At 41.2% G+C, this 20,069-nt stretch overlaps 1 protein-coding gene across 1 annotated transcript; it reads right to left on the bottom strand.

The window, feature by feature from the left end:
- Window positions 1-616: 616 nt before the first annotated feature.
- On the bottom strand, window positions 617-10,670 carry LOC124204109. Its single transcript, XM_046601121.1, has 8 exons — window positions 9,921-10,670; window positions 7,625-8,082; window positions 5,724-5,987; window positions 2,940-3,129; window positions 2,442-2,503; window positions 2,235-2,370; window positions 1,894-2,161; window positions 617-1,825 (listed from the first exon to the last, which is right to left on the bottom strand). The coding sequence occupies exons 2-8, from the start codon at window positions 7,743-7,745 to the stop codon at window positions 1,706-1,708; spliced, it is 1,161 nt and encodes a 386-aa protein (XP_046457077.1). The 5' UTR covers window positions 7,746-8,082; window positions 9,921-10,670; the 3' UTR covers window positions 617-1,705.
- Window positions 10,671-20,069: the final 9,399 nt, after the last annotated feature.

The following is a 20,069-nucleotide window of genomic DNA, read 5'->3' as shown; positions in this document are numbered from 1 at the left end:
GAGCCACCCAATAATTTTAGTTATCAAATCGAACTAAAGAACTCGAAGTAAAAAAAAAGCCTGGTTAGTTGTAATGTTGGTCGTAACGTATGCAGCAACGGAGCAACCTCATCCTACATTTCTGTAATATTCTTTTGGCGAATTTCAAGCATTTGAGTTTCGGCTTGACCTAGGCGAGTATATACGTATAAACTTTATATGCTTAAACTTTATTCAAAATTTTAAATGATTTATTCTTCATTTAAATGTATTTAAACCTGCTCATGAAGTGTGCGCTGCTGCTTTATAAAGTTGAGACTGACATACCGACGTTAAAGTGATTCAATTTCGAGGATTAAACGCTCGAAACAAACAACTGTTTCTCTTATTTCAAAAATATTGCCTTAGTTGAAGACATTTCAGAAATTCCCTTGTTTGTTGTTTTAAACAACTGCGTTTAACTTGGTTGGCACGACGTAAATATCAGAATGGTACCCAATCATTGAACTACGAAAGTTTCTTGGTCGACTCTATATTTGGCTCCTTGATTACTGAAAAGAAATATTTTCGATCCAATGTAATAGATCCAATTCTAGATCTGTGTAAATAAAATTAAAAAACGACACTGTACATTTGGTACATGCATGATATGTGAACTGTGTAATCAACAGTCTGTTCAAAGATGTGGTTCACTCGAAGAGAGAAGATAAGAATACACATTTCAACATTTCATTATTATGTACATGTAAATGCAAGCTGCGCCAGCAAACAATATTACAACAATCGCCGTTAAGAAAACTAAATAGATCGGCTCAAATTGAAACAAACACTTCTAACTGTACATGGTAAATAATAATTCATACAGTCTAGGGGGAGAAAATATGAATAGATAAGTTTAAAGTGAAGGAAATCGTGAATGAAAAAAAAAACATCAGTACCTTTTGCATCTATGTTACATATGCGGTATTACATTATGACAATTTTAATACTCAATAGAAAATGTCCATACAGGCAGGCATATACAGTTTATATATCTAACGAGTCGGAAGATTTCCAACATGTAGACTTCGAACTAAATTTCTTAGTAGGAGAAGAAGAAAAAATTTCGAAAACACGTCCGTCCGCCGCGGGAAACACCCTTTTGACGCACTGTTGACTATATAATTTACAGACATGGTGCACTGGACATCGAGATGGGAAACTGTTGTACAATGCAAAACATGTTCTTGTGCGGTCTAAGCAATCTGCTGTGAAGCGAGCACTAGGTGGCAGCTGTTTTCCTTCATCTTTTAGCTCAACATCCACTCGATTGAGTTTTGCTTGCAACATTCCAATCATTGAGACTTCAACCAGACGCTGCTCAGGATCCAACAAGTCGATTCAAAGGGATTTACCATAGGATTTTGCTGAATACTTGCGAACCCGTCAAAAAAAAAAAAAAAAAAATGTTGCATAGTGTTAACAGTATACCCTTTTTCCTTGCGGATCACTAAATAACGGTAGTATGGAATGTATTTGTACGCACAGAAAAATACCACTTTAGCTGAAGATGGGCCCCACTGATGATATTCAACTAGATGCTCCCTCCCCCCCCCCCAAGTTATTTCGAAAGTTTACAATTTAGATATTATGTGGCATCAATGTTCCAAACGTTCGAGATACAATCTATTTAACACGTGAATTAATGGGGAAAGCAGCAGGCTGAGCTTTTGTTTTTGTTTAATCTTTACATAGATGCAACCACATTGGTTTTGCAGTCCCATTCTCTGTTGGGTAGAGACAACACTGTCTGCTCTCTTTGGGAGGCTTTACATTCTGCCTTGACATTGGACCCAGGGGCACTCGTCTAAAAAATGGAAAGAAATTGACAATTATTGACAAAATTCCATGGTTTCACAGGTTGATGGAGCGTACCAGTATATTGATCGGTGCATTAGTATTGCTGACTGGATCGCAAGCTAAACCAGTTAAGCGAAGAGCATGCGCATAGTCGATGCTGATCAGATTGGGATGTTTAACTTTCTTGTAGCCCGAAGACAAGGTAAACTGATGAGGGCGCTGCTGATGTAGGAGACAGTCGTTCTTTGTAGACGCAACACCAAAACGGCATCCCCCAAAGCTGTTGCAGGAACTGCAACTCCGGCTCCTTATTTGAATTCTGTCCACCGTCACTTGCTCAAAACTGTTTGGAAACACATAAATCATTAGAGTCCAGCGTCCAAAGTAAGCCAAAGAAAAATGACATGGATGCATACCTTGCGAGCCGTTGTTCCTTTCTTTGTTGGCGGACGTAGGTATAAAATATGATGGAAATGATAACAACCAGGACGACGGCAACGGTGGCTCCACCCGCAATACTCGCTCGCTCCAGCATGATCTTCTCTCTCAACGCTATGGAAATACCAACAAGAGATTCAAATAATGTTCAAAAAGTAGCAAACGTTTGAAATGTGTAGACTTACGCAGGTAAGATCCGTCCAAGTCTTTATACTCACAGCGCTGACCCATAAAACCTTCGGTGCACCTGTAGACGAAGAAAAATTTGGGTAAGTCTATGTTTTTCCTAGTTATTCAGGCGTGTGTGATAAAATAATGCAAACAATAGGGATTGGGTTGTTTTTATTTGACAAGAAAAAAGAGAAAGGAAAAAGGAAATGCCACACGAGGAATAAGAGGAAAAAGGAATGCAATCCCTTTGTCGCTTCCTCCTCTGGTAACAACTTCGTTAACACGGACTACGTGCGCTGAATCAATCAGGCAGCCAACCTCTGGAATGCCACATCTCAAACAACCTCATTTCCATTATTACTAACAATAGGTGGGGAGTCGAGTCGAGCCCCTCACATTTTCATCGAAATTACCAAATTCCACACAATTTGGAATTTGGGACCCATTTGAAAGCATTTTGACAATGAGGAACGCAAAACTTGGACAATGTCCGTAATTGTAGGAAGACTTACTCGCAATTGTAGAGAATGGACTCTCCGATTTTGATTGTGAAACACGTGGCGCCATTGAGACAGTAATATGTGGCATAGGCTGGCGGGCATGCGTACGTCTGGAACGTGATGTTGGGTCGGACGGCGGGAGTCGGGCTGGGCAGGGGAGGCGGAGGTCGTGGCTTGGGTGTGGATCGACTCGAACAACCCTCTAAAAATGGAAAAACAACAACAAAACAAAAAAAAATCATTGGTTAACATCAAGTTTGTGAGGATACTAATTCAAGTTGACTCTAACACAGTAGCAGCTAACGCTAACCCAATTTTAAAATAAATAATAATTATCACTAATTTAGGTATACACCACCCCAAAAGTATGATTTAGACAAAGACATTCTCGCGTCTTGTGTAGCGGAACCCCACGGCCTGTGCAGCAGCTCACCCATAAGTGAGGCAGGTGTTTGGTTAAAATGATGTCCCCACTGAAAAGAAAATTCTCGCTTCCAGCCGACAAATTTCCCCTCTGTTTTTACAATCAAGTCACAACGCAGACACTCACTGCACATTGGTGCCCGTGTGCAAGCGCCACAGGCCACTCGAATTGTTGGCCATGTTCAATGGAAGAACAATGTAAAAAGACGCCAGCTCATATTTATGGCTATGACTGAAACTCGGTAGACCAACAAAACATTGAATAATTGTGTCGGACGTGTTTCGCACTATTCGGCAATGCAATCGGATGCCAAATAGTCGGGCAACTGCGCTCAAAATGTTCCATCGATAAATGGGAAAAAAAAATAAGCAATGCATCAACTGATTATGGGCACGGTAAACATGTGGTTTCGAAAGGGGATCACATCATCACATCCGGAACAAGCCCAACCGGAACTATTTTATCATTTGCCGTTATATTGTCAAGTTTCCAAGTTCCGGTGATGCAGTAGGTCCATAGCTGCGGAACGAACATGGTCGGAACAGAATGATGACCGCTAACCAACTTCTCCATTTTGTCTCCATTCACTTCTCGGTCTCATTCTCATATAGAGGGAGAAAAATGGTCTCGGCACTAAAAAAAAGAGAGAAGTTTCCAAAGTTGTTGGCAACTCCGGCAGGGATGAAATTCGAGTCGCCTCATAAGCCAGAGGGGAGGGCATCGCTCTTCTCCCAACGTAAGACGCGATAGGAAAGTGAACGTTTTGAACCACCCCCTTCTATTTTAGATTAAAGGGGAGCGCAAAAATATCCTATACTGTATTATTATTAAGAGTAAGAGAAAGACGGGTCACCGAGGTCAGACGTACACTCGTTGCCCGTCAGATGGCAAGAGTGTGGCGTGGTCCTTCCACCAATGTTGTCTTGCGTGGGCCTTAGCACTGCTTATCATTAAGGTAAGGAGAGAAACAAAAATTCGGCCCTGGCTGGACGGAATTTCAAATAATCATCGGCCGTTTTAACGACGTTATCTTTAATGGCACACCAAAATCGAACAACATTATGAAGGCAGGGCCGGATTTTTGAGAGACAAGCGATGGAAATCACCTTGGAGCGAGTGGAAGGTAGAAGAGTGTTTCCCTAAAGCCTGTCATAGGACACCGCACGTTTTTCGGAAAAGGGGAGGGGGGAAAAATGTGAGGAAACAGAAGGAGGAAGCAGAGGGGGGTGGGGGGGGGGAAGGGAAAGGAGCGCAGCGCATGTCACATCTGGTTCCTGCCTGCCCATGTGTGACCATATGGGGCAGACATAAGTAAGCCTTCTGACGGTGGTGATGATTCCGGAGAGGGTGCAAGCACATGCCGAGGGCGCGCCACCTGCCGACGCTTGTATCCGGTGACCTGTCATCGATTTCATATGCCCTTAAGCAGGGTAAACATCATCTGCCACAGATTGGACTAAACGCAGCAAACTTTGTTCTATCTGCATAGCTTTAAACCCACTGTGGTAGCGGAGAAAAAAAATTCGGAGCTGGCCGGAATAGGTGAAGCGCGCGAGTAAAATGGTGGATAATGATGAAATTAAATAGCTGCACAATCAAAAAATGCGCGGTGCATCTGCCTGGAAAGCGAATGACTTGAGCAAGCTGCGTCCAGTTATGTATACATCATTTGCGGTGCGTGGCGAGCGCACGAGGGGAGAGCAGCTGCACATTCATGACTCTGCGGTCTGAGACCTCGGGGCTCTTTTTTTTTCTTTTTTTTCTCTTTCGAGCAGCTGTTGTTCTGGTCAGCGATCCTTTCTGACACGCATCTAGGCCAGACACCGTCTCTCAATTTTTAATTATCCACCGAGTTCTTTTCTTCTTCTTTTTTTTCACAATATTGTCTTTGTCGCACACAAACTTTGTTGGCTATCACGATTCGTTTCAAAAGGCTCATCGATGACAAAAGTTCCCTTTTTTTAAAATTCATAATTCCACATAATAATAGATCAACCCAAACTGTCAAATAAATAACTCAGCCCACCAATGTCAACCTTTTTCTGTTTCTGTTTTTCTGTTTTTTGTTTCCCTTTTACATTTTAAGCAGCGACTGATTTAGCCTATTTTAGCCTGATCCCGTGGCTGGAAGCCATTGAACACACCCCAAACCAATTTTGACTACGTGGAAAGGAAATTGGTTGGGTGGAAGAAGCGCCGTCTGTTGGTAGCGGATGCCGAGACGGCCGGGCGTCTGCGTACCACGTGCGACGACTCGGGTGACAAATAGCCAAAGAGACACTCGAATGTCCAGTGACAAAAAGAAACAACTGTTGTCAAGAAACGGGCAACAACACACATGCAAGGCATTTCAAGTCAATGTCGGTTTTTACCTGCGGTTTGTAGGGAAAAGGCCAAGAAGATGACGAGCATGGTTAAGTAGATAGTCCGCCAACTGGGTCGACCTGACGATGAGGATGGCGACATGTTGTTTAACGAAACCTGGCCCAGGCACTCTGAAGAACACCTTCCAGCGTGAGATGAAAGACTAGATGGAGATGAGCAGCACTTCTTTCTCGGAGACGATGGGTGCATCGATTCAAACGTGGTGGATGCAACCGATTCTTGAGTCCGATCGAAACCCAAATTCTTGTGCGCTGCAAATGAAAAGAAAGTGCCATTAGTTTTAAAATGAGGATAAACATCAATTAAAACAGTTGTTGATCGGCGGAAGGCAGTTGGGCTGAAGACAAAAACCGAATATTTATCCTCTGTTTCTCTACTGTGCCTTAGTGTTTCTATTATTGGAGAAGCTCATGTCTTTGAAAGGCAGCGTTTATTTTTGAACGCCGCTAAGTACTAGGCTTATAAGCTATTCTCGTGTCTTAGGGTACCCATACAAGTTCAAGGCGGTAGACCTAGGACCAAGGAGTTCTCCTGTACCACGGAGAGAGATCTCTGAATTTTACGACGTTTAAAATTACCCAATCAATGTCCCGTTTTTTCCCCTTTTAATGCCTTTGCTGAAACTATTGATCTCAAAATAGACGAAATTGTATTAGCTTGATAGGGAAAGAAATTAGCCTTGTAAATTCGGCTGAGCATCTATTTACATTTTGTTGTGACACGATAACAGTGAATAACACACACAGCGGTGCCAGACTGAAGAATTTAACGATGTCTTGGTATAATGAGAGGAAGGCTTCCAACATGGAAAAATGGAACGCCATTCTTTCCATGTCGTTGATTTGGATCGTGTACAACGACTCGGTTGGTCCAACAGGTGGTCAAACTAGTGGCCAGCGCACAAAGTCGTACCTGCCCACTGCACCTTTAGATTTCGTTTCTCCAGGCGAGAGTCATTCAGGCCCACACTCTGCCAGCCAGCCCTTCGTTCGTTCGTTCGTTCCACTCAATGTGTTTCCATTTTTAAACTCCCCTCAGTCTAGGGCCTAGGCTCTTCTTTGTGCCCGGCTTGTCACCACGCAAAAATCCTCAAATAGCAACAACGTCTCAAACAGTCGGTCCGTCATTCACTGGCAACTGGTGAGGATCGATACTTGCCATTGGTTGTTTCGACTACGCAACCCTTTCCCGTCTACAAGCAGAGGTGGTGGTGGTGGTGGTGGTGGGGAGGAAAGAAAATATTTGGAAGAGAGCGAGAGAGGGAGAGAGAATAAAAAGAGGGAAAGGAAGAGAATAAAGGAAAAGAGAAAGAAAGAGAAGAAATAAAACGAGAAAAAGAGAGAAAGAGGGAAACTTGGTTCTGCATCCGTGACGTTGCCAGCGACGCTTGGTTGATTACCACCAAAACTCGCCTCCGGTAGATTTTCTTTTTATCAGGTGGGCAACACGAGTGGAAAAGGTAGCCATGTGCGTCCAGCTAATCTCTCAACTTGGCCTTACCAATCCACCTGCCACTGCTCGCCTTTCTACCGTCAACGAAAATCCTGCGGCCAAATACTAAACACATTGGATAGCCATTCGTGAAAATAATTGACTCGTTTGCACTCGTCTGCATGCCACATCGTGGCATTCATCAAATGGCCCCTTTGCCATCATGAAATGTTGTTTGCCAGACATTCTTGAGTCGCCCGACCCATCAAACGCCGTACTTGAATCGAAAAGTGCAATCATCCGAACACTTAGGTTCATTGGTGCTAGTCAATCATGTGCATGTTAAACAGGAGTCTGATGCATGCACACAATTTCCAATGCCTCTCAAATAAATCTGTCGGTGTTCTTTGAGCGCTTCGACGAAACATGATTAGGGTGGAGGCAGGGCAATGCATACCTGCACATTTGGTCCTCGAATGTTCGTTGTTGTCGGCTTTACTTTCGGCAGAGCCTGTCCACGAGTTGAGATCCAGCAATCCAGTGGCCAGATAAAACATTTCTTCGGGAGAGAGTGACATGGCCGCAGACGACGAAGCTCAACCAATTATTATTTTCGACGAGAGGAGAAACGGTGGGGGGAACAAAGCGGCGATGAAGCTCTTGTTTTGTTTTTTATCCGGCGTTGGTCACCGAGAGCAACACTATTTCTTCTGCTTTCCTCCTTGAAAACGGTCCAGTCGTTGTAAAAAGAAGAAACAGATTCCAGTGGTGCGGCCGTTCACAACGGTCCATGCGCTTTTAAGCAGATTGGTGGGTAGAGCGTTCCAGGAACTGCATGATGATTACCACAAGGATGGAGAAGGCCAACTGAATACCAAAGGTCACACACCATTGGCAATCACTTTGTGTGGTGCACTGCAGAAAAAAAAAGAACAAAATAAATGAGTTTAAAACGGGGCAATCAATCATTCAGCCTCAAATGTGTGTGTCTCTCGTTTGTTGTGCTGGGCAGAGTGGTGGAATGCTGCCAGAAGTGGGGAGGGGGGGGGACGGTGTTTTACTCAATCCCGTTTCCGGTGGAGACGTACAAGGATAACTAGCTGATGACACTGCGAACATTCGGACCTTATCTCGGATAGATTACAAAGCACTCGCCTGCCACGGGAGAAAAATGTCCAAAATTGAAGAAAAAGACACTGACAAAGGTTGCCATTTTGCCAGAGAGAGAGAGAATCTTCTCCGCCCCAAGCTCTTAACCAAATACATTGGCCGATTTTTCCAAGAAGTCTTATCGGACACGTCCACTAATAACATTTGTCGGTCGAAAGTTGTATCGGTGACAAATCGGAAAGGAGGGGAAACGTCAGTGAACGTAACTGGCGAGTCATTGTTTGACGCAGCAGACTGAATAACGCTTTCAACGGATTTGGAACAAATGATGTGTACAAAATACAATTCGGGTCCGGCAGGAGCGCAAGTAAACGAGATACAGGAAGAAGCCTTAGCATCATCATAATAATAACAAAAACCCAGCCTGGACGTGCTGGGGTGAGTATTTGAACGGATTACCTATCTGGTCTATTGGGGAAAAAACGTAGGGCAGACAAAGCGAGCAAAATGAAAAGGAACCCCCATTTTCCAGATAAATTTGGATAGTCTCTCACCCTTGACGGACGAAATAACACTAGGAATGCTTCACGACGCCACACACACACACACAGACAACCCATTCTTCCAACGAGGATCTTTTTTTCTTTTATAGATGACCATCCGAGAGGTTCAAAAAAGCCAATATCGAAACAGTACGGTTACTTAACATTTATAGCTGCTGCTTCAATATTTTTTCTTCTTCTCTTTAGAGCTCCCCTTGCTTGCTTTTTTTTATATTTTTTTATTTTTTTTCCCCATTTTGTTGTTCTCTCTTGTTTGTGTGTGTGTGTGTGTGTAGATCTGTAATGTCTACCTGCTCCACGAGGCGTCGTTTTCAAGGTTTCACGGTTCGGAATGTTTTACAGGTAGCTAGCTCTCTTGTAAGAAGAAGAAGAAAAAGGAGAGAAGAAGAAGAGTCTGGCTGAATTTTGCCTCAAAGCGCTCAACTACCTTCTTCCACAAGTGAATAGACTGTGGCGGCTCGGCTAGATGGATGTCCCCTTTTCTTCTGCCCTTCTTACTCGACCCATCCGTCGTCTTCTTATCATTGTCATGGCATTCCACCCAAGACTTTTGCCCCTCTTTCCCTCTCTTTAACAACATTGACATTCAACACACAGACCAAACTATTCTCAGGCATAACGGCGTCCATTTGCTTTCACGATTAAAAAAAACAAAAAAAAAACAACTAAACTTTCTACTAGAATTATTCTTCAGACATCTGTTATCAAATCGCTTGTGGTGGTCTTTGTTCGATTTTTAACGGGTAACAAAATGGAGATTCGGATTTTTGTTTGAATCAAAGTGAAGAAGAATGTTTAATCCATCCATGCAATGAGCAAATGAATTTCCCCCGAAAGAAAAACTAGTTGGATACGTGGCAACAGAAAAAGGCTGTTGAGTGGTGGCGGCCCTAGTCAGCCAACCTTAGTACCGGTGGTGGGATCCGTAATTTGCGTGGAACACACAACGAAATAGACCAGTACACATAAGAGTGGTAGGGAAACCTATTGGCTGCCTCATGTCAATACCACGCTTTTTTCCCCCAAACTTTCACCAGTTGAAACATAACGTAAATGTCGAACAAGAAAGAAAAAACTCACCGAATGACTTGTTCTTTTTTTTTTTTTTCCTGGGCTGGAAATAATTGGCAGAATGCACAGAATTCCGTCAACAATATTCACACACTGCAGTTGTTTTTCTTTCTTTCTTTCTTTTTCGAAGGAACACAGGTACACCCGAGTTCACAGTTTGAAATGAGTGTTGGTTGAGAGCTGGCGGCTTGTTGGATGTGAAACTCGAGTCCAAACGAGATAAATAAAAGCACAGAATAAGGACGTGTGAAGGGCTGCGAAAATGGTTAAAAACTGTGAAACTGAAGGGGGGAAAAACGAGGCGAAACGGGGAGAGTCACGATCAAGATGGTGGGCGATGTAGACACGACGTCCTCTTTTCACGACGACCGTAGACCATCTGAATTCATGGATGGAATAGTGACTGGTCTACGTCTACGTAGTCTAGTCGGGCAGTACAGGCAGGAGGGTGGCGTGGCGCGTTCTCTGGTGGCCATTTCCCCACCAGCCAATGGGAGGACGGCATTGGCAGGCCCCTCGGGCGCACGACTAGAACCCAGCGAGTGAACTTGGGTTTCGACTTATTCGAGGCACGGTCTCTTTTTTCTTTCTTTTTTCTCTTTTTCCCTTTTTTTCTTTCTGTCCACCAGACACACGCAGGAGGAAGGAGGGGAGGCCACACACATCCAGCAGCGAGTGTTCCGCTGTGTGTATGCTGTTACAAAACAGCAGCGTCGGAAGGAAAGATAGGCAATAGCCAAAGAGGGGAGAAGAAGAACCACCGGTCCTCCTCCATAATGTTGTTGCTGCTGCTGGCTGCTGCTGCTGCTGCTGCTGCTGGCTGCCTAGACTTTTGGGTAAAAAGCAACGCCAGCTGCAAGCTCCGAAGCGCTTCGTTAGCCAAGTGGAGGAAAAGCAAACCACAGCTCGCTACCAACGAAAGATATATAATATTTTTTTAGAAAAAGAAAGAAAGAAAAAAGAGAAAGAAAGAAAGAAAGGCGCTAGCCACTAACATACCGACGTTTCCGGGGTTTTAGGCGCGTCGCACAGCGCCCCCAACGAAAATTGAAATTTACGCAAACTCACCAGGTGCGCCACTAGTGCGCTTCGCATAATATTTTTATGATTTTTTATGTGCAAAAAAATGAACAAGGTTAACGTGAAAAATTTGTTGTGCTCGAAATTTTCCATCATTTGTTATTATGTCCAATGGAAGATATTCAGACAAATTTTCCATCCCCATCAAGTGACAAATGAAGCGACATAAATCCGCTCTTGCTATTCGGCGAATTTTTAAAAAATTTAAAATAACAAAATAACATTTGTCAGCCTTTTTCGGTTGTTGAATTGATCGTTTGTTTTACTTTTCATTTCATTTAGAAGGCAATCTAACCTTGTTTTTTTCCCGCACAACTAATCTACTCTTTCGGAAAATAGTTTAAACTTCCTTTTAGGGTATTGAATGCACTATTAAAGCAGTCATTTATTATAACAGAAAGTTCCCCTTAGCTAAAGGTTTCAGATTAAAATTTATCTGTTATGAGAAATCTAAAAAGATAAAGCTTTTGACATTTTTTGCGTTGAAATAATACACTTTCTAATAATACATCGTCATGAAAAAAATTCAGTACGTAGTTTCTAGTTTATTTTATTTACAGTTTGCGTAGGATTCTTTTTAATAATGTAATCTTAGGTCACTAGCGAATTCTTAAGTTCGTCAAAGAAAACGCAAAGTACACCGCTGTATACACATCAGCTACTACCGGTACTACGACGACTACCGATTTTTTATTTAATGCGATTTTTTATTGAAGTAGACTTCAACGAAATTCTCTTTAGACGGTCACCACAAAACCAGCAACGCGACCGAAGACCAAAGTTGTAGGTACATGTAGTTTTGTCAATGAAAAATCAATAATTTACAGCTACGATACCGAATATATAATTCGAAGAAGGAGAATATTAAAGTTGGTGCGATGAAATTCCAACTTGAAACTTATGGTGTGGCGAAGATATTGAATTATTGACACTTGGACGCAGTATCGTCTTTTTTTATTACTATTGTTATACACGTCCTTTTCTTCGCAGCCGTGCTTTTTTGCCGAAGCGGAGAAACTTTTTTAAGGAACGAAAATCAAAATGAAACGTCAATGGATTGTAACTAATTCGCACCCAATCCCAAGAATTTTTTTTTTATATTTCTTTGTCGCAGCGATTGAAAAAAGCTATTCAACAGAACATACAACTGGACCTCGAAATAACTAACCAATAAGTTTCCAACTAGTTCTTGTGTGGGCCCCATATGTTTTCTCATGTCCACAATTGGCATTGAACATATCTCGAACCCGAAAGCCGACTGAACCTCGTCACCTGTTCTAATAATCAAGAGGTCGACAGCAATTTATGGTTGGCATAGTTGTAAGTAGCTGTGAGAATAGACTGAACGTGTATATCAATGAGCATAACGGTGGAATGAATATAAATAGATTGAAGCAAAGACATCCCGTGGAGCCAGCCAATGAAAAGGAGAAACATTCCTCCCTAGCTTTTCTCTCCTAGTCTCCTAGGTTATAAAACACTTTTTTTTTCTTTTTTTTTTTTTTTTTCAGGATGAATATGTGCCGTGGACACAGAGAAACGGAGGAGAAATGTGGCTGGAAAAATGGGAAAGCAGGGTGTCGGTCGATTCATGGATTTGCCGATGACCATTGGTTTTCAAGCTTACCGTGGCAGTAATCCACTAACAAATGGTCACACTCTGAAGTATTTAGACCGGTTGACATGGGAAACCAGAGACCTATACACTTCTATGGACTAATATTACTATTGAACGGAGAATTTTTCAGACTCAGATAAGTCTGTGTGTATCTATACCGAGGAAAGAAATACCTCCAGCAACCTTCTCTATCCTCGCTGGCCCAGCACTCTTTTTCCTTTCTCTCTTTCACTCGTTCTCTTTTGGCCGCCTCGACGACGAAAGTGATAGGCGGTACCAAGAGGTGAGAACAGCTAGGCAACAAAATGAACAAAGCAAAGTGCTCGGCCGTCACTCTGTCTTCGTATAGGAATTTTAAAACTACCGCAGTTATTTCAAACGTAGACGCGATACATGGGTTATTTTTATTCGTTTGGGGAAGATATGTTAACCATCTTAGTACAGTATGATTTCGCTGGGTTTTTTTCTTGCTTTATTTTCTCATCGACTATACGACGATGATATTTTCTCCTTGTGCTCCAGCAAACTGTAAAAAGGCTTTCATTCAGTTCGACACTCCCTGGCTGGCAATGGCCTTAGCCTCACCCACAAATGTCGTGGGAACGCACACAAACACATTTAGAAGAGAAATCCTCCAGATAGATATAGCGTTCCTTTCACCATTCTTGGTGGTTCATCGGTCAATTGGGAAAAGCAATAGCAGATCATTGGTTTGGAGCTTATATGTCGTCTATTCTAATATCAATAAAGCCTAATAATATCAGACGCAATTGCATATCTGAATGACTGAATACTTGCCATTTCAGATTTCTGTTTCGGGCCAGAAGCCGTTAAATTATACTACCTTGCCAAAATGGATCCAAGTTTTGATATTTTTTGTGATGTTCGGCGAATTTTTGACGTTGATGAATCTCACTGTTCCATTCACGTAAAGCTATTTGATGATATATAGCATTTGTTTTCTTCTTGAACCTAAATTTCTGCATTTATTATTTCTCGATTTATTTAGTTTTTTGTTATTCGTTTATTCGTGTATCGTATAAACTAATCTTGTCATTTAAAGTTATCTCGTTGAAAAAAATCGCTCGACAGACTCCTAAAAGTGGCGTATATTACAAGTCAACTTAAAAATAAAAACTAGAATTAATGATTGGTGGTCTCCAGGTGAACGTCACACACTGAGCGGGAGAGGTTCACTGGTTCAGTTGCTGGATCGGTCATGAGAAGACTATTATCATGGTGGGACATTTTGTCCCCATTTTCAGCACCCTAATCTAAGAGAGACGAGCTCTAGGTTGAGTTGTATATATACAATACGATATAGGCTGCTGGCAGGTCAACGGTGGACAGCATTCCAATTTGCACAGTGGAAGAAGGAGAAGAAGAGGAGGCGGGCAAGGGTTGCTCGGTCTAAAAACCTAAACCTCCCTTCAGACTAATGACTGTTATGTGCCCCCAACAGACTATGGCCGTGGTGGCCGACTAAGGGGGCCCACACACAAGCATTCGCCGACACTTCTTTTGCTTTGGCTCATGCTGTGACCTCTCGACATGCTGCTGCATATTCCCTAATAGACACATTCTCTCCCAAGCTTTGAATCTCCCCCCCCCCCCCCCCCTCAAACCATTTCTTTACCTTTGGCCATCAGGCTGCTGTAGGTTTATTTTTCTTTTACCCGTCTTTTATTTCCGAGCTGCATGTCGCGATGCAGACACACAGAGCTCAACTTCACATATTTCCCTATTTCCCTATTTCCCTCCCCATTTCCCCAAGTAGTGGTGCACCAATTAACCATGAAATGAGTAAATGACCCCATTGTCAGAGCTCTTCATTATTTCCTTGTTCACTGATAGGTCTCAACACTCGCGGCCGAAAGAACACCAATCACTTTTCGTCGATTCTAACTTCCATCAGGATTTTTATTGCTGCACCAAGGCGAGTGATACAAAACGTATAGAGAGCGGGACGGTGCGGTTCTTTCATACGCGAAAGATGTGCATACGAGCGATTTGATGCGTACACAACTATAACCGTTATCATCAATGTAAAACAGCGACAGAATTCAGGGGTTCAAATAAGTCAAATAAAGACAAATAATGTAAGCCAGCAACGCTCTACCTCTACAGTGTCCTATTACGTTAAGTAACGTAAACAACAAGTAGGCTTGTGCTTGTATATCAGTAGGCTACTAGTATGTATTTTGACAAAGAAAATAGACTATTAAAATATAACAAATATGGCGAGTGTTAAAGTTCGATTAACAATAAATAATAAATATAATTTAAAAAAAAATAAAAAATATCTTAAAAATTATTCTTAAGGATTTATTTTTTTCTTTTATTACGCGCTGGTATTTCAGAGTTTGGATTTTGTTTTTCAGTGAAAAACTATTGACAAAGCATCTTTATTGACGGTCTACTGAAGGACCAGAATGCAGAAAGTTCCCTACCGGTGCGGATTCCAGTCCGAATGCCATTGGTATATTGATTGGAGGACCTCCTGGGTTCACAGGTTTCCGCTTGACCACATTCAATTGGACGATTCTCTATGTCAAACTTTGTTTAATAGACTTTTTTTTCGTGAATGGAAAATTTGTAGTTTCTTAGCACCCTACATCTTTGCGTTAATTGATAGCGCCATATGCGGTGCATTTGCTTGTTCAAATTTTTTACTACGCTACTAATAAATACATTACGCTATATATTTCCACTATTGTAATAGTCTGAATTAACTGTCCATTGGAAATATGATAATAAGGTGTGGTGTCGGCCGGTAACATAAGCCGCACCCGAGTCAACATATATAATCGTAATATTCGAATGGATTACAAATACCCTCGCAAATACCCGAACTTTCGCTATGGTAACATGGGATTATTTTTCGCGCATTTAGTGTGGGGTCTTACGGATCACTGCTTCCAGGTTTGATTTTTTCTTAGCTTATTCGTTTTGTCATTGAAAAAGAATTGTTTGTTTTTCTTTCTTTTTAAAACTATTTTTTGTCATTTCAGAACTTTTCTTTCCTTATGTAAGTTAATCAATAAATTCCTGTGTCTTGCTTTAAATCGATTTTAAATCGATTTTTAAACAATCTGTGGCCTTCTTCGAATCTTAATAATTTTGACGTAAGCAATTGATTTTTTTCCGCATAGAAAATGCTGACAATGCAGCTACTCATGTGCAAGAGACCTAAGAATGTAGTAGCGCGTCTTTTGAAACTCAAACAGCATACCTTATTCTTTGTTCTGCCAAGATTCCACCGATCACACAAAACATTCAAACTTTATAAATTCGGAATAATTGACTTTTCTTTTTTTTTTGTTTTCTTTTTTGGAATATTGGAAGGAGATATATTATAGAATCGACAGTTTGACACTCTTTGAGGATCTTGAGCATTAAAGGAATTCCTGGTTGTCATAAATAACACACTAGCGTAGTGATCCGTTTGACGTGTTTCGTAAGTTTATTGGTAGTCGCCTAATACTTTGAGTTGCGCAGCAGTGCTGGCAAAGAGCTGACACTCGATAAGCTTCTTGCAAATGCATTACTGTGAGCGCATGCATGAACGGCAGGCTGGCCAGCATTGGGAGTTGTGACCCTTGAGGGACGGAATAATTCCGAGCCAGGTGCCCATTGAGCGGAGAAAACAGAAAAGGTGTCGACGAGAGTATGGATGGATCTTTTAACCACCCACTACTTTTTCGGCCCTTTCGGTTGCTTCTTTATTGATGCACAGAGGACAGGACAGTTGGTCCGGTGTGTCATTTAGACAGAGGGGAAAAGACACCAACGGGGGCGACTAGTCTGTACAGCTAGCAGAACACAGTCGCGATCCCAGAGTTTGGTATTTGGACTCTCCACCTTTGAGCTGCTGCATTCAATCGAGTTAGGGTTCTTCTTCTTTTTCTCCCTTTCATTTCTTTCTTTCTTTTCAACAACTGCCTGAGCTAGGCTTTCTTCGACAAGTTTTCGAAAGAAAAAAAAAATCCCTTTTGAGTCTGGAAAAAGCGCCGCTCTGCGCTATCACCTGTAAATCGACATTTGGATAGATCGGCAGACGGCAGGTACACTCCTTTTACTCTAGTCCAATAAGCTTCTTTTTAAGGGTAATATGTGATACCACCCTCAATTTTTTGGCAATCTTTTCAATCTCTAAAGTTTTTTCTTTCACACTTCTTATAGGGCGGACGGTTTCCCAAATTCTTTTCGCTCTTTGCATTTTCTTTCATCCACTACATCTTTGATTTTTAAAAATATCAATGCTAAAATACTTTTTTTTAATAGGTAATAATATCTACAGATTAAGTAAACGAATTGACAAAACATGGTCGACCGTGATCGCCGTGATCGACAAAAGAATAAAATGATAGAAAAATTCCTAAACTGGCCCACTTATAGTAATGTATAACGGTCAAAAACTAAAAATAAAAATAGTGGTTAAATCCTACGTAGGTTCAGTAACCAAGACATCTACAGCCTAGAAAAGATCTTGAAGTGAATTTTGTTGTTACACATAAGAGAATAAAGGGTATACCGCACAACGATTTACAATTGAACAACTTGAGACATAAAAAAAAAATTCGATCAGAGATGATTTCGATATTATTTACCAAACAGCTAGTGGAACAGGCTTCATAAAACGAATTCGGCTCAAAATATGCACTTCCATGTGACATTGGCGTGTCTAGACATGTGAAGTAAAGTTAAAGTGGGCGGAAATGCGCACGGTAAAGTTTCCTTGAAAATAAAGAAACTATGATTATCAGATCAAAGGACGTTTTCCACCTGGTTTGTAAAGTTGTCACAAAAAATGGGCTGTTATTATTTCCATTAAACAATTATTTAGTTTCAGATCAACTCAGAAAAGCTAGGATATCTCAACAATTCAGAAACAAAGATGACGTAAAAACATGATCGTCGCCTAATTTTGCGATCGCCATTAAAGATTCAAAATGCCCTTGAATAGCCAGCTGGTATCTAATAGACAATAACAAAATATTTAGGCATTTTTAAAATAAAAGGTGAACAAGCAATATCGCTAGAACATATGCTTTTTCGAATCTCGTTTCAATTAGAATAGTCTTAGTCTGATGCTCGTAAAGCTAGAAAATGTTAACGGCGATTCTATACAGCCTAAAGGGAACAACTGGTTAAGGCCGCCTGAACTCCGACCGTATTGTATGTACCCTCATCGAAAAAGAAAAAAAAAAACTCGACCACTCCTTCAAAGGTTCATTCCCCTATGAATGACTATATGTGTATAGCCACCCTCCCCTAATCTTTGCTACCACCCGCTGTTATACCTTCCTACTCATTTTTCTTCGACCGTCACGGATTATATTTCCTACTTTCATTAGACATATTGGAACTTTCCCCCCTTTAAAGTATATGTTAATTATCCTGATCTACAGGGCTAGCCGTTTTCCTTGCTTGACATACATGCTCACACTGAAAAGGATTATGAGCTATCTTACGGATTAAAAAAAATCTACTGGGATTGAACTGGCTGGGAAAATAGTTCGGTTCATCTTCAAATGATTTATTGCCGCTTTTTTCTCTGTGTTGGTCGCTTGGGAGCCTGGACGGAATGATTCAAACGAAAATATAAGCTTCCATTTCAAGGGATTAACAAATGAACAAATTCTCATTATTGATCAAATAAATAAACGACGAAAATGAAAATCGCTTTTTTTTGTACATACGATACTGACTCCAATTACCAAATTTCAAAATGGCGATGGTATTCTCTTGAGTCGTCCGATTATTGACGAGTAGTTTTGAAAATAAATAAAAAAGTAAGGTTCCCTTCGTGACGTGTATGACATGGCGTCAAAAAGGAATAGGGTGTTGTTATTTGCTACGGGTCAATAACCATGATAAAATGTAATTGGATTGCACTTCCTGTTAATGGGTGCGGCGGAAGCCATCAATGTTGAATGCCACCAAAGAGGCTGTAGTTGCTCGGGCATCCTAGGAACCTTCCAGACTTTATGAAATCAAGAATTCGTTACAGTTTTAATGGACACGTGCCGAATGCTTTATGAACAGACGGACAGAAAATGGGTTTTTCGTAGACCCAAATCGGTTCCCTTTGAGTCTACTCATAACCACTGCCATAGGTCACTTATTGCTTTGCGAGGCAACTCTAATTGCACCGCCTATATCCATCCCAGGCATCTTTTGGGGCTTTCTTTCTAACATTTGACGTCCTCCTCTGTTCTTTATTTACGGCACCACCTTCACAGATTACCAGCAATTTTATCGATTATGTAAGCCATATGCTGGCATCGAGTTATTAATTGGCTAAATATTTATTGTAGTCCTTTTTTTCGTAATACAAATTAATTTACACACCAGTTACTTACACAAAGAATACCCAAATTAAAACAGACTTGTGTAGCGTCAAATTTTTGTGAAAAATTGTCGTCTGATTTTTTTCTTGACGGGCACATCCCCTCCACCCCGATGAGCGGTGTTTAAAATCATATAACCATCTGGGTAAAACGATAGGCAAAGATAATATACCGGGGGAATGGAAGGAGATGATTATGAAAAGCCCACTGCGGATCAAAGTGATGAGAAAAAGCTTTGTTCGATGTCGTCTATTGATGTAATCCGATATAGGAACGCTTTGTCCAGCTTTATATCTATCGGATTTCCATCGCATTGTTTATCTCACGATCTAGAAATACGAAATACGATTCCACGGACTCTCACTTACGTCGAGAGTTTGCTTACACATTCAGTGATTTTTTTTCCTTTCTATAAAAAATTTGGAAGTACTTAAAGGAAGTATAAATTTGAAAATGAAGAAATCTAGTTTTGCCGGATATTTATTGAATATTTGTCAACGAAGCTGTTGATGACTGCAACATTCTGCTATTTGACCTCTCGCCCAGTGCACGTCTTTGACGCTTTCATTTGTTCAGAATGAGCAAGTCTCTGACTGTTGCATAACTTAGCGGAGTCCGTAACATTTGAGTGCTGTCCAAGACATATTCATGGGAATCTTAAGTGGCATGATGAAGACGGAAAAGGTCGGAAACCGATTGTCGAAATACGGCTCAGGCTACATGTACAGTATATAGCTTAATTTTAAAAACGTTTTAAATGCCACGACTAAGTCACCATGGTAAAAACTGGACACGATCTGTGACTGTTCACCAAGAACGTCGGTTCTTTTCTTTGAGCGGCAGATCACCCATGAAGACCCCCACAGCTTTCCTTCTACTTTTTGCTTTCATTTCCATTTCCTTTATGGTGACCCTATCCACATAAAAAATAACGCTCTCCCCTGATAAAACATGCCAATGAATGCTCCTCGAAAACAAAGAGAACTTTCCAATCTAAAACTCAATTCTTTTGGAGGTTTCTTTCAATCCGCTCATCAACGGGGTTGCTACTAAAAAATGTCAAAATACCAGTTGCCTGCATTAGATTTAAGTGAACCTAAATACCTT

The sequence above is a fragment of the Daphnia pulex genome, chromosome 10 (assembly GCF_021134715.1).
Source record: "Daphnia pulex isolate KAP4 chromosome 10, ASM2113471v1".
Taxonomy (NCBI): domain Eukaryota; kingdom Metazoa; phylum Arthropoda; class Branchiopoda; order Diplostraca; family Daphniidae; genus Daphnia; species Daphnia pulex.
The sequence above is the reverse complement of the archived record's forward strand: the minus strand, read 5'-3'. Positions and strand labels throughout refer to the sequence as shown.

Coding starts and splice junctions, on each gene's coding strand:
- LOC124204109 (XM_046601121.1), bottom strand. CDS start 7,745: ATGTCACTCTCTCCCGAAGAAATGTTTTATCTGGCCACTGGATTGCTG. Junction 3,130..5,723: donor CTTTTCCCTACAAACCGCAG/GTAAAAACCGAC, acceptor TTCCATTTTTAG/AGGGTTGTTCGAGTCGATCC. Junction 2,504..2,939: donor TCCATTCTCTACAATTGCGA/GTAAGTCTTCCT, acceptor CTTCGTCTACAG/GTGCACCGAAGGTTTTATGG.